The following is a 14,131-nucleotide window of genomic DNA, read 5'->3' as shown; positions in this document are numbered from 1 at the left end:
TGTAAAAAAAAATTTGCACAGTAACATTTTTGCATTTTGCTCAATTTGCTATAGAATAATTGCATTTGTTGTAGTCTTTTAAAGTAAAATTGTCCATTAACATATCTTATGTACTCTGTAAATAATAATGCAAATACAAGATAAAAAGCTTTAAAAATTTTATTTAAGTAAATATATTTAGTATTATTGTTTGCAAGCAAATTAAACTTTAATTAAAATACTGTATTTTTAGCCTTTTTACAGAAACATAATTTGAATATCTTCTTTTTGTACTTTTATTTACAGTAAAGTATTGTGTTGTTTTTTACAACTCATGTATTTTTCGTATGTATCCATTTTGTAATATTACATTTACATTTTTTGGCAAGATTGGCATTAGAGCTTCTTGAATGTCGTCAATGTCCGATGGTATATTGAAGAAGTCCAGTAGAATATTGTTATTTATTTCTACAGATTGTAAATTTTCTGCATTATCAATATGTACATTTAGTGTACTGTGTTCCTGATTCGCAGTTTCTAGCCCATATATAGTCATATTTATTTCTTCTTCTGGTGGTTGTATTTTCTGTGAAGGAAAAAGAATTTAGTTAATTTCATATTTATGAAGTTCTTTTATTTCTTTTCTTGTGTTGACCTACGGAAAAATTTCTTGTTATATGCAGTCTTAAATAATGTTAATAAGTAGTGAAGATAGTTTAAGAAAGGATAGATTGTGAGTAGGTATAGTGAAAAGGTATAATATAGTGTGTATAATAGAGGATTAGAAACTGTTTTGTAATGTTATAGCTACTTTAGTAAAAATAAGTTTTAATAAATAGTGAGTAGTAGGTACTAGTTTTGTGTTTTAGAATAGTATTGTAAATAGTGATTATAGTTAATAGTGCAGTGTGAGTAGACCGAGTTATTAGTAGAGTGTGTATGATTTTGAGTGCATTGTTAAGTATTTTTGGAGTATTGAAGTTATTGGTGTAGTAGTATAAAGTTAATTTGAAAACTACCAAAAATTGTGTACTTAAGTGTTAGTATTAAAGTTATATTTGTAAGTGATAGTTGGGCATTATTAGTAAGTTATTTTGAAATAGTGAATGTTATTTTTCTGTAATAGTGTTTTTTTATGGTGTGAGTAATAAAGAGAGAGTAGTTAAGATTGAGTCTGTCAAAGAGAGAGAGTTTGTCAGAGAGACAGTCTGTCAAAGAGAGACAGTCTGTCAAAGAGAGACAGTCTGTCAAAGAGAGACAGTCTGTCAAAGAGAGACAGTCTGTCGAAGAAAGTCTGTCAAAGAGAGAGAGTCTGTCAAAGAGAGATAGTCAAAGAGAGAGAGTCTGTCAAAGAGTCTGTCAAAGAGAGAGAGAGTCTGTCAAAGAGAGAGAGAGTCTGTCAAAGAGAGAGAGTCTGTCAAAGAGAGAGTCTGTCAAAGCGAAGAGTCTGTCAAAGAGAGATAGTCAAAGATAGTCAAAGAGAGTCTGTCAAAGAAAGAGAGAGTCTGTCAAAGAAAGAGAGAGTCTGTCAAAGAGAGAGAGTCTGTCAAAGAGAGAGAGTCTGTCAAATAGAGAGTCTGTCAAAGAGAGAGAGAGTCTGTCAAAGAGAGAGAGTCTGTCAAAGAGAGAGAGTCTGTCAAAGAGAGAGAGTCTGTCAAAGAGAGAGAGAGTCTGTCAAAGAGAGAGAGTAATAAAGAGAGAGTAGTTAAGATTGAGTAGTAGATTTATTAGTGGAGAGTATTAGTGAGTTTTATAGTAGTGATTAGTAGAATACATAGTATAGCTTAATCGATTTAGATAGAGAGTATTAGAAGCGAGAGTTTGAGTGAATTGTAATTAGTGAATATAGAGTTTGATGGTGTTTAAAAAAGTAGATAGTATAGATTGAGTAGTAGAGCAAGTTATTAATATTTTTATAATTTGTACTTACTTGAAATTGTGTATTTCTTGTTGTGTTTAACATTTTATTGTTGTTAAATTCATGCACTGTCAGGTGCGTCATCTTTATGTAGGATCCAATTTCTATGGGAAAGTCTGTGGCATCTCTCCAAAGAGTTATTTTTACTGAGTCCGTTGTATCTTTCACAGTTATTGATTTAAGTTTTGTATCTTGTCCAGCAATAACAATTGTTTTTATTTCTTCTTCCTGTAAGACAAAATTGGTAATAGAAATTAGAGAGAGTCTGTCAAAGAGAGAGTCTATCAAAGAGAGAGAGAGTCTGTCAAAGAGAGAGAGTCTGTCAAAGAGAGAGAGAGTCTGTCAAAGAGAGAGTCTGTCAAATAGAGAGTCTGTCAAAGAGAGAGAGAGTCTGTCAAAGAGAGAGAGTCTGTCAAAGAGAGAGAGTCTGTTAAAGAGAGAGAGTCTGTCAAAGAGAGAGAGAGTCTGTCAAAGAGAGAGAGTCTGTCAAAGAGAGAGAGAGTCTGTCAAAGAGAGAGAGTCTGTCAAAGAGAGAGAGTTTGTCAGAGAGACAGTCTGTCAAAGAGAGACAGTCTGTCAAAGAGAGACAGTCTGTCAAAGAGAGACAGTCTGTCGAAGAAAGTCTGTCAAAGAGAGAGAGTCTGTCAAAGAGAGATAGTCAAAGAGAGAGAGTCTGTCAAAGAGTCTGTCAAAGAGAGAGAGAGTCTGTCAAAGAGAGAGTCTGTCAAAGAGAGAGTCTGTCAAAGAGAGAGTCTGTCAAAGAGAGAGTCTGTCAAAGAGAGTCTGTCAAAGAGAGAGAGTGAGTCAAAGAGAGAGTCAAAGAGAGATAGTCAAAGAGAGTCTGTCAAAGAAAGAGAGAGTCTGTAAAAGAAAGAGAGAGTCTGTGAAAGAGAGAGTCTGTCAAAGAGAGAGAGTCTGTCAAAGAGAGAGAGAGTCTGTCAAAGAGAGAAAGTCTGTCAAAGAGAGAGAGAGTCTGTCAAAGAGAGGGAGTCAAAGAGAGAGTCAAAGAGAGAGTCAAAGAGAGTCAACGAGAGAGAGTCTGTCAAAGAGAGAGAGAGTCTGTCAAAGAGAGAGAGTCTGTCAAAGAGAGAGAGTCTGTCAAAGAGAGAGTCTGTCAAAGAGAGAGAGAGTCTGTCAAAGAGAGAGAGAGTCTGTTAAAGAGAGAGAGAGTCTGTCAAAGAGAGAGAGAGGGAGTCAAAGAGAGAGTCAAAGAGAGTCAAAGAGAGAGTCAAATAGAGTCAAAGAGAGAGAGTCTGTCAAAGAGAGAGAGTCTGTCAAAGAGAGAGAGAGTCTGTCAAAGAGAGAGAGTCTGTCAAAGAGAGAGAGAGTCTGTCAAAGAGAGAGAGAGTCTGTGAAAGAGAGAGAGAGTCTGTGAGAGAGAGAGAGAGTCTGTTAAAGAGAGAGAGAGTCTGTCAAAGAGAGAGAGAGGGAGTCAAAGAGAGAGTCAAAGAGAGAGTCAAAGAGAGAGTTAAAGAGAGTCAAAGAGAGAGTCAAAGAGAGTCAAAGAGAGAGTCTGTCAAAGAGAGAGAGTCTGTCAAAGAGAGAGAGAGTCTGTCAAAGAGAGAGAGAGTCTGTCAAAGAGAGAGAGAGTCTGTCAAAGAGCGAGAGAGTCTGTCAAAGAGGGAGAGTCTGTCAAAGAGGGAGAGTTTGTCAAAGAGTGAGAGTTTGTCAAAGGTGTAAGTATTGTGTGCAAGAGTTTTTGGTATATAGTGTGCGTGTAAAAGGGTGAGTGTGTGTTTTTTTTTTTATAAGCTTACCTCAGCAATAGTCCCAGAAATGCTCATTAATGAGCGTAGTGAAGCTGCTTTAACTGTTTTTATCGGTGATATTGGTGGAGCAGGGGGTTGTAGGATATATTCTGCCTCCTGTATTATTTCTTGAGGTATAGATAAGGGCATCATGCGTGATAGTTTCGTTTGTTTCGTGATGATAATCACATTGTTTTTGGCTAAGAAATTGCGAATCATAATAGCTTGTCCTTCTTTAGTTTGCTGGTAAAATGGCTCATTGTAGCACGTTGCTTTAATGCAACTACTTTCATCAGCTAGAGCTAGATGATACATGACTTTGTGCTCTTGTTTAGCATTTGTATAGTTTGTTTTTGTCGAACATTTTATTACGTTGGCTCGGATTGTTTTTTGGTAAGGTTTGTTGTCTTCATGTTTCATTTGTTTGAGGTCTTGTATGGAAATCATCTGAAATGAGAGAAAATGTTAGTACACATTCTGAGCATAAATTTTTCCCCTTTTGCTATTACCTGTAATAAAATAGCATGTTAATGAAGTGGTTGCATTTTAAACTGCCACCCATAATGCTTTGTGATCACTATAATATGATTCTAATGTACCGTAGTGCATGATGTTGTCATTAGTATAGATGTGATCTAGTGTAGAATTGTAGTCTGTTGTGTATTGTTGTATTTTTTGCTGGCATTGAAATTGCTGCAGCATATATTCTAATAGCAAAGTTCTGTTTGGTGACATTTGTGTTAAATCTATATTGAAGTCTCCCATGATGACATATTTTGAATTTGGATACAAGTTAATTATGCTACTTAAAACTTGTAGTAATGTCTGCAAAAGTACATGTGGTGGTTTGTACAGTATAATAAATAAGTATTCTGAATCATTAAGATGCTGAGTGAAAAATAAAAAGTCAATTTCGTGTTGTGTTTGATATATTGGCGATAAAAGCATGTTTTTTTTGTAGTAAATGGCAATACCATGCTTTGTGTGCTGGTTGTGAAATTTATCAAATAATACTAGGTGATATTGTTCTATTAAGAACGTATTCTTATCTGCTTTTCTAGTTGTGTTGATTTCAGTGAGGCATATAATATCACTGTTCATGATATTTTTGTCTGATTTAATAGCAGTGTAATTTCTTTGCAAGGACCGTATGTTATGGACAATTATATTACACTGTTGTCTATAGCTATCTAATTGTGGTACTGATATTTGTAATTGCATGTGTGTTCTTAAACGTGTCATTTCTTCATGCACTTTTGGATGTACAGCTATTTTGTCTTGCTGAAAGTTTCTAATGTATATGTTGTCTAAAGATTTAGCTCTGCTTAAAGCTACATAATGTAGATGATGTACTTTACTGTTGTTAAAGTGAATGTAAATGGGCTCAATTGTTTCTCCTTGTGTTCTATGTATAGTTCTTGCAGATGATTGTCGCAATGGGAATTGTTTGCGTATAATAGTTATAAATTTCTGTGTATATTGGAAATGCCGTGTAATAGCATGAATGGGTGTCCAATGAGGCAAAATATTACTGTGATATATGTGTTTGTTTTCTTGTCTTGTTAATTTGCCTACTGTTTCTTTATCAAAATTAATCCAAATTACATTTGGGCTGTTATTGATAGTTTCTACAAATTCTACTATACCTGTTGCACCATTTGTTAAACCATCATTGACATTTATATTGTTAGTTAAATCATATCTTAATTGCAATGCAATATGTAATATTGATGGCAGGCTCATTGTTTTAGTAGAATCTGTGGGCAACTGTTTGAGTATTTTTTTTTTTACTGCTTCACTTAAGTCTGCTGCAACTGTATCTATTGCTGTAGCTGTGTAAACTGGGTAATGGGTTATATGTTCTAATAAAACTGCATTATTTATGCTATTGACTTCATTGTTAGTTCCCATAATGTAAGGGATCGTTTTGCTAATGTTTTCAGGTGGCTCTATTTCTCGTGTTTTTATCTGTATAATATCCTCATTTGTTTGTTTCCCTTCTCTTAATCTGTTTAGTAGTTGAGCAAATGGCAAGTCATTTTGTTGTCTCATTATTTTAGTCAACTCAAATAACTTGAAATGTGTCTGCCATAAATTAGTACTTACTGGCCTATATGAATGTTTTGGGTTGTCAAATATGTATGGGTCAAAAACTGGCTTCAATTGGTAAAAGTCTCCAATTGCTAAAATAGATATTCCGCCAAAAGGGAGATCAGACATTTTTATCTCTTGCAATCTATTATGTATAAAGTTGAATACATTAGCCCCTACCATTGATATTTCATCAATTATTAGCAATTTAAGATGCATTAGCTGACCTTGTAGTGTGCTTCTATTCTCATGAGTTAGCTGTCTATGAGTTAGTGTTTGTGAAATAGGTATTTTAAAAGTACTATGTAGTGTTTGGCCTTGAATGTTATGTGCTGCTTTGCCAGTTGGAGCTGTAAGCAATACATATATGTTATCTGGGTTTTCTCCTGCTTTTGTATTGTAATAACGTACTAATGTTTGGTAAAGTGCTGTTATAAGGAAACTTTTGCCTACTCCTGCACCACCTGTACAAAATGTGTAGCATGGTGTTTCTTTTGTTTTAACCCAATGCAAATGATGATATATAAAGTTAAGTTGTTCTGCTGTTAGATTTTGCATTATACTATCATATTGTTCTTTTGGCATTATGTTATTGCTTACTGATTCTTCTCTACTTGTACTTCTAATCCCTAAATCAAATGATAGGTCATACAATGGGTTTTCATTATTTTGCACTTCATGGAATATGGTGTTATCTTCTTCTGTATCTATTGGTGGTAGCAATGTATCTAATATACTAGTTTCATTGCTATTAGTTGTTAGTTGTTTATTATGTTTATTATATTTATTATGGTTTGAATCAACTGCATTTTTAAGTTCTAGATAGCGTTCATAATAAGTTTCCTTGTTATTAATTATATTATGTTCATTTCGCCATGGGTAAAAAAGCATGAGCAATTCTCTATAGTAATTTTCTGAGTCATTTTTGATGTTAAATCTGCAATAGCGAATTACTCTTGCTTTTTTTCTTTTTATGCAGTTTGTTTCGTCTACTAAATTTATCTCAAGTTCTTCGTCATCTGAGCTATGAAAGTTATTTTCAATAAGGAAATTGTCATGGCCTGTTTCTTCTTTTCCTTTACATTTTTTCTTTTCATTATACATAGATGCATAGTCAGCTAATGTACATGTTTCTAATTTTACAGGGCGTTTACTATACCTGACTATAATATTATCATATTGTATTTTACAAGACTCATCTGGTAAAGAATTGATAGTTTCGATGTCTTTTAATAAGTATGTACGCTTTTCATTAGGACTTGTATTGATAAATACAAAAGATCTTGAACTTTTCCGTAAAGGAATTTGTAGTATTAGATATGCTGCTTCTTGGGCACTTATTTCTGTACAGTTTAAGAATTTGTTCCCTATATGCTTAAGTTGTTCTTTAATACTTGGATTGGCATGTACTTCTTTAGCAGCTTGGGCAATTAGTTTGCTCATTCCTCGCTGTGATTTACTAATGTATGAAACAATATACACAGCACATGCATATGCATCTAAGATGTATTGTATATCTATGTTTGCTTGCCATGCTTTCAAAATAGTTGGATTGTAGTTATTTATAAAGCATTCAGCTGGTGTCCTTTTCAAGAAAATAGTATTTTTTTGTATAATAGATTGTATACATAAAGTATATTGTTTTAGATCTATGTTCATTGAATGTAAAAACTGTTCAAAAGTATAATTTGAAAATTCTTGGCTATTTATAGTTAGATGTATTAGTTCAATTTGCTGTAAGAGCTCGTTATTTGTTTTGTCTAGCTCTATTGGTTCTAGTATAAAAGTTTCAGGCATTGGATATCTGGGATAATGATATTTGCATGTTCTTTTATGTTTGATACGGCAGTTTTTGGTATGGCCGTGTCTTTGTAGAGGTAGTAAAGACTCTATATCTGGTTCTTCTATTTTTGCACATGTAACATACTTATTTATGAAAGTAGTGACTTCATTTCTATCAGAAGTTTCATATAGTGGAGCATTTTCTATCCATATTATAGCATGTATATGTGGTGATCCCCGTTGTTGGAATTCCACTCTATAAAAGTAATCAATAATTTTGCCAATTGGATTACTTTCATGCAATAAAACAGAATTAAATAATTTCCGAACTTGGAAGTCAAAATGTCTTGCACATGTAATGGGATTTTGCTGTATTAATTTGCATTTTGTTTCCCATGACATATTGTTAAATTCTTCTTTTGTGCATTCTGGTCTCTTTTCTGTACGTAATAATATGTTAATTAAGTGATACCATTTCGTTTCTGCAGCAGATAAAGTTAAAAAAAATGTTGGTAATCCTAATTGTCTAATCATAGCAAAGAGGTCTTTTTTGCATTGCTCCCAATATGGTGGTGAACTACGGATAGTTTTAAGTATTTTGTATCCTTCATTATACTGCAAAATTGTATCTAATTTATTCTTTATGTCTTTGGCAGTTATAATGTTTCCATTATTAAAGTATTTCCTAAGAGATATAAATATTTTGCTCTGTAATTGTTTAATGTGTAATGTTTTTAATTTAAAGAAAAGATTAGTAACACACTTTGCTACTCTTAGATCATTACTTCTTACTTCTGATTGACAGATTGTGCTGTAATGTATTGGGACATGCCTTTCTTCATTAGTCGGCCTTCGTTTTCCGCAAAATATAGTTGGGAATGCCAAATATTCAGAATCTTTGTCTTCATACAGGCCTCTTGGTGTGTTATATTCTGCAGGTGCTAAACTTAAAATATTATTTGTTTCTGTAGTAATAGTTTCATTATCTAACATAGTATCTAAATTTCCTGCTGGAATGTTGTCTGAGGAATCTGACGTATTACTTGTATCTGAAGTCTCATCACAAGAATGTATATCTTGTGTTGTATAATCCCAATCTTTATTAATAGTGATTCCATATTCTTGAAACAAAGTGCTATTAGTGGCTAAATATAAAGCTGCACGTTTAACTTTGTTTGGTCTAACATTTTCATAATGGGTATAAGATTTATAACTTAATTTCCTTTTTAATTTTATTGGAATTGTCATGTTATCATTAATTTGCCTTGGTAAAACAGTTACTGTTGTCATAACGTCTGCAGGGACATTTACTACTGCACCTGATAGAGATTTTTGGAATCCACGTGGTAATGTTCTAATTTGTAAAAAAGGTATTCTTGGTGATACTAATCTTTCTTCTAAGTTATGCAAGTGTAAGACTGCTGGGATATCAGGAAATGTCATCCCATTATATACTGAACATGGAGGTATTTTGTCTTTAGATATATATGTGTAACATGTTCTGCATATCTCATTTGTTCTGTATTTGCTAATATTACATTCTATGAATTTAGCTCTCTTACTAATACTGTGTGTATTTTGAAGACTTTGCTTATGCCATAGTTGATTGCAAATAGTGCAAGTGTACTCGGGTCCATATCGTATTTCTTCCTGAAATATCCTAATTATCTCATTTGTTGTTTGACCTGCTATATGTCTATGATTAGGTTCATTCTCTTTGTTTTGTGTCCGTTTTCTTTTTCTATTACTGTTTATTTCTAGAATTTCTATATTGGTTGGTTGAATTAGTGATTCAACATCAGCTGTTAATGTGTTTATTATCTCAGTATTGTTAAGAGCTATGTGTGAAGGTAAATAACTGTCTTCTGTTACATGCAGTCTATTGTCCTGACTATTGCTGTTTTGTGTGTTTATTATTGTATTTTCTACTTGTAAGTTATTTGAAGGATTTTCCCCTAATGCATTTATAGATATATGTGTCGTATGAACATATATGCTTTTTCTAGACTTTACATTTCCTTGTTTATGATTCCGTTGTGTTTGGTGTAATCCTTTTTTGCTAATTGTTGTTATGTTCACTGTAGTTAAATCTAAAGTAATACTCTCAGAATTAGTAATTTGTTCTCTATTGCCTAACTTTAGGATGTATTCTATAATAAGATTAATAGAGTCAATTTGGATAGCAATACATGTTCCATTAGGATGTTGTATTGCATTTTCATTTTGGCTATGTGAATCAAATAGAGAGTATGTATGTATAGTTTTGAAGACTGAAATTATATATCTACCTATAGAGATCAATATACCAGTTTGTGAATTAATTGTAGAAGTTAATGCAGATATAAATTTACTATGTAAAGTTTGTGCTGATTTTGTTAGTTCTTCGCTAAAGCATTTTTTGAGCTTTGTAGAATAGATTATGTCATTGCTAACTATGTAATTTGGTAACTTTAGAGGTTGCATACAATCTTGTTCATCGAGAGAGTGCATTTCAGTGTACAAAGCATCTCCAAGATTCATAATACAGTGCAAGTCTACACTATCCCAAATATATGCTGGTTTACAGTAGTTCTTTAGAATAGCAAATATACTATTTTGAAGACAATGTGTATAGTGAATAGTTTTATCACTATGTGTATTTTTTTCCTGTGGATGTGTGTTATGTAAAAAGGGAATTTCTTGTGGTGTTTGTGTTAAAATATTTGAATCTATATTGGTATTATTTGTGCTACTTTCCTTGTTCTGCAATGTGCTATTGTGTATATTATCATGAAGTAAACTGTCATTACTTCCAGTAATAAGTTTATATGTATTATAGTAATCACTTGAATATGTGTTTGTATGTACATTACTTGTGTTTATTGTTTGTTGTACATTTATGTGTGTGTTATTAATTACATTAGTAGAATATGTGTTGGTATTTAAATTACTTGCTGGTATTGTTTGTTGTACATTTATGTGTGTGCTATTAATATGTTGTCTTTCTGTGTTGCTCTTAAGTGTTTTCTTAAGTATACTTGCATATGTGTCAGTAGGAGTAGTCTCTTCTCGTGTATTAGTATATTGTGTTGTGCTGATCTGCTTGCTGTTCTTTTTAGATTGATTATTAGGCCCTGTTGTAGTGAGAATTGCACAGGAATACGTACTAGTACTAGGAGTATTATCTAAAAATGCTAATGGCTGTTCCTTATTCCAAAAAGTATTTTTTTTAGATTGACATCTCTGAATGATTTTTTTGGCATTTTCTATACGCATTTCAAATGCTTGTGTGAAAAAATTTTCACTACCTTTAGTAGAATACACATAAAAAAATTTCGGTGCTACTGCATTCTTATTTTTTTCATGACGCACCATTGCTTTTTGAAGTGATTCTTTTGTAATCGTACTTACTTGTATTGGAGTTAATTCATACGGCACACAATTCATGTTTGGTTTCTTAAGATAGTGTGCCAGATTAGTGATGTACTCTAGAAGTTTTTCAAATGTGAACTGTATAGTAATACATGTTCCATTTGGATGAGGCATTCCAGTGTTATCACGACTATGTGAGTCAAATACAAAGTACGAATCATTTTTCTTAAAAATGGAAATAACATAAATTTCCATGCAAAGTATAACACCGGAGTTGGAATCAAGTGCAGGTTTTAATATTTTGTTGAGATTTGGAAACGAAGGGTCACATTGTTGTAATATGTCTCCATAATAAGGTTCTTTAAGTTTAAGAGAATAGATAGTAGTATTGTGTTCAATAAAATTTGGTAACTCATCTGGATGCCTAAGTTGTTCGCTATTAAGTAAATGCATATCTATATATAAAGCATCACCTAATTTCATAATGTAATGCAAGTCTTCTTTAGTCCATGTATGTGCATCTTTGTAATAGTTGTGTATAATTGCAAAAGTACTATTTGGCAAGCATTGATAACCTCTAGAATTGCATGTAAATTTGTCATGACCTTGATGATAATCTGCTGCTAGTATTTGCATCTTAGCTAATCTAATTTATGAAATAATTTGATATCGCTACAGTATTGCTAGATTTTTTTGTTATACGTGAGTCTATTTTCGTTCTCTCTTATTTAATCTCTCTATATATATATATATTGCTAATTTATATTTGTTTTGTAGTTAACTATAATGCAAGGCAATTAATTGAACACTATTTTTTTGCTTTGTATTTTAGGTAGCAGCTTTAGATGTATTTTGTTTACAATTTTAGTGATGTACTAGCTATAAGTTATACTATTAGCATATATATATATATATATATATATATATATATATTTGGATATATATATATTTGGATATATTTATATGTATATATATATATAGTTATTTTACTGTTAAATATATTCCAAGTTACAGGTTGATAGCTTATTTAAAAAACATACTTCTAATTGTATATATTTCCAAACAATTAGCAATTGTCTTTATAAAAGAAATAATTTTCAATGGTAAGTATATAAATATATATATAATTTTTTAAATAACTAATTATATATCTGATTTGGTCTAGTTTTTTTTCTCTAAATCCACTCTATTGTTGTTTTGGACTTGTTTTATAGTTGGAGCTGGTAGCAAAATAAAAAGCAATTAGTTTTACTTTTTTGTTAACTATTTTTTTTTCTTAAGATTAATGTTACCTATGGAAATCTTCTATATGATATTTTCGAATTTTAAGTATATACTATATATATATATATATATATATATATATGTGTGTGTGTGTTGATATGTGTCTTATTTTTTCCCTTGCTATTTCTATACTTACAAGTCAATACAGAAGCAAAATAGATACTTTTACCGTGATGATGTTTTCACTGATGTTGTGTCAAACAATTATGAACGTCTGATGTTATTCAATCAATTGGCAATCTAAGGAAGAATGAAACAAGCATTAATATTGAGTTTACATATTAATATAATAAAAGCGGCTCGATACTCCTAATCATTGTTAGTATTTTAAAAATTTTAGCAAAACATTTTTTATTTGTAATTAATTAATAGTATTAAATTGTGTATACAGTAAGTTATATTTAATACTATATAGTGTATTGTATTGTATGTTGATATAGGTTTTTGAAACATTGTGACTAGAGTGCATGTGTAAAGAGTGCATGTGTAAAGAGTGCATGTGTAAAGAGTGCATGTGTAAAGAGTGCATGTGTAAAGAGTGCATGTGTAAAGAGTGCATGGCTAAAGAGTGCATGGCTAAAGAGTGCATGGCTAAAGAGTGCATGGCTAAAGAGTGCATGTGTAAAGAGTGCATGTGTAAAGAGTGCATGTGTAAAGAGTGCATGTGTAAAGAGTGCATGTGTAAAGAGTGCATGTGTAATGAGTGCCAAACGTATATGTACAAAGGCATATGTGTAGAAATTGTGTGTACAAAGTGTATATGTAGTACATACTTTAAGACTATGTGTAGAAGTTGTATGTGTAGTATGTGTGTGGACTGAGTGATGAAGTATATTAGTAGTCGTAAATCGAGTATTAGAAGTGTATGTAGTATAGAGTAACTAGTAAAGTATAGTAGTAAGGAGGATAAAGTGAGCAAGATAGAGAGAGATGGAGGGCAGGAAGAAGAGATGTTAATAAAGAGGGGTTGTTAGGCAATATTGAGAGTAGTGGAAAGATGAAGAGAAAGATAAGGAAAAGAGAAGTCTGATAAGGGAGAGAGGATATAGAGGTGTAGAAAGGAAGCTAAAAAAAAATAGAAATGTAAATTACATGATGTGATTTTTATTAGAAGTTGTAAAGAGTGTATTAGATGCATTGTTTGTAATTTTAAGCAAGTACAAAGGAATAGGAGAGGTAGTGAGATTAAGGAACACTTAATCCCTTGTTAAATCTAAATAAACAATAGAAGAGACGTTAAATAAATCTGAAATTGCTACAGAGACTGAGTGATGCAACTGGGGAATTGCACACTCACTTTAGGTGGAAAGAAAGCCCTCACACACCGACCTAGTCAGTGTCATGCTTCATCATTGGGCCCCACCAAAGAGGCCGAATGCCTCTTTGGTGTGCTACGACGCCAGAAGACTGCGGAGCAGGTTTTGTGAAAAAGGCATGTTGTGAGTTTTATAATTAAAACTGCCTAATGTGTAAGTAAAAATCTATAATTCTTGATGCTTAGTACACAAATGAAAGAGTTATGTGTCTGAATTTAATGCCCAAGGTAATGGATTTGTTAATTTAAAATACTAATTAGTCAGTCAACATGTTTCATGTTTTACAGTTGTTTACATTTACTTAGGCATTTATAATGACAGAATTATACCCCGGAGGTATGGACTCTCTAATCGCCCACCCTGACCTGGGGGCGTGAAAGTGAAAATATCAAAAAAATGATTTAGTGCATAAAAAAGGGGGAAGAGCAATTGCTCATTCCAAAAATACTCCTAATTGCGGAGTGTTTGTGCACCTGTAAAAGAAATAACAGACAAACATATAAAACTTTCACACAATTAGTTGTAAATATAAGTCATTGCGTTTGTCCAGGGTGTTCTATAGTTGTTGCATAGTGTTCCTAAATAAACACTATAGTTAACATCATCTATATATCTATATAGCCTTATAGGGATGCTCACACTAACTTAGTAAAGTGAAGTGG

The 14,131-nt window shown here is 32.3% G+C and overlaps 1 protein-coding gene across 1 annotated transcript; it reads right to left on the bottom strand.

The window, feature by feature from the left end:
- Positions 1 to 304: 304 nt before the first annotated feature.
- Positions 305 to 12,377, bottom strand: LOC147662059 (uncharacterized). Its single transcript, XM_086951144.1, has 4 exons — positions 12,323 to 12,377; positions 3,655 to 4,092; positions 1,910 to 2,125; positions 305 to 565 (listed from the first exon to the last, which is right to left on the bottom strand). The coding sequence occupies exons 2-4, from the start codon at positions 4,090 to 4,092 to the stop codon at positions 305 to 307; spliced, it is 915 nt and encodes a 304-aa protein (XP_086807270.1). The 5' UTR covers positions 12,323 to 12,377.
- Positions 12,378 to 14,131: the final 1,754 nt, after the last annotated feature.

Source organism: Lissotriton vulgaris, unplaced genomic scaffold, assembly GCF_964263255.1.
Source record: "Lissotriton vulgaris unplaced genomic scaffold, aLisVul1.2 SCAFFOLD_630, whole genome shotgun sequence".
Lineage (NCBI taxonomy): Eukaryota > Metazoa > Chordata > Amphibia > Caudata > Salamandridae > Lissotriton > Lissotriton vulgaris.
This window is presented reverse-complemented; position numbering and strand designations above follow the sequence as displayed.

Excerpts from the sequence above, each read along its gene's own strand:
- LOC147662059 (XM_086951144.1), bottom strand. The coding sequence starts at position 4,092 with ATGATTTCCATACAAGACCTCAAACAAATGAAACATGAAGACAACAAA. Across the intron at positions 2,126-3,654 it reads TTTCTGGGACTATTGCTGAG|GAAGAAGAAATAAAAACAAT; the intron begins GTAAGCTTATAA and ends TTTGTCTTACAG. Across the intron at positions 566-1,909 it reads CAAGAAATACACAATTTCAA|AAAATACAACCACCAGAAGA; the intron begins GTAAGTACAAAT and ends TTTCCTTCACAG.